At 65.3% G+C, this 588-nt stretch overlaps 1 protein-coding gene across 1 annotated transcript in view; it reads right to left on the reverse strand.

Annotated features, from left to right (window-relative positions):
• Positions 1 to 588, reverse strand: part of TACC3 (transforming, acidic coiled-coil containing protein 3) — a 10,090-nt gene that overhangs the window by 1,319 nt on the left and 8,183 nt on the right. The window contains exon 12 of the mRNA XM_014533506.1: positions 309 to 469. Coding sequence (XP_014388992.1) covers positions 309 to 469 — 161 coding nt within the window. The remainder of the gene's footprint in view (positions 1 to 308; positions 470 to 588) is intronic.

Here is a 588-nt window from a genome sequence, read left to right on the forward strand (position 1 = left end):
GCCCAGCTGGACCTGGCCAGGCCCCCTCCGGAAGGCAGCTCTGGCTCCTCAGTGCCCAGTCACCAGGGCATCCGCTGGCCCGCACGGTCCTGCCCAAGCTGTGCCTCCAGCTCCTCTGCTCACCTGCCCAGGCCCCCCAGGCCGACAGCACCCCCACCCTAGCCCGGCCCACTGGTGAGACTGGCTGCACAGCAAGGCTGAGCCAGGTGCCGAGTTCAAGGGACCAGGATGCGGTGGGGCGGCAGCTCCTGCCCGGTGGGCTGGGGACCAAGCATGACAAGGCGGGTCACAGGGCAGAGCCCACCTACCGTCCGGTAGCCCTCGATCACCTCCTTCTGCTTCTCAAACCGCTTGAAGAGGTCGGAGAAGGACTTCTCCATGGAGCTCAGATCTGTGCTCAGCTGCTCTTTTTCTTTCAGAACCTTCTGGATCTCGGCTTTGGCAAGTTCCTGCTGCTTCTGAGCCTCCTCTTGGAAAGGGAAAAGCACAGGGGGTTGGGGCAGTCCCCACATGGGCGACTGAGAGCAGGGAGTGGGACGGAGGCGAGGGGGCAGCGTCAGCCGCAGCACGCGGAGGTCCTGCCAGAGG

Source organism: Myotis brandtii, unplaced genomic scaffold, assembly GCF_000412655.1.
Source record: "Myotis brandtii unplaced genomic scaffold, ASM41265v1 scaffold986, whole genome shotgun sequence".
Taxonomy (NCBI): Eukaryota; Metazoa; Chordata; class Mammalia; order Chiroptera; family Vespertilionidae; genus Myotis; species Myotis brandtii.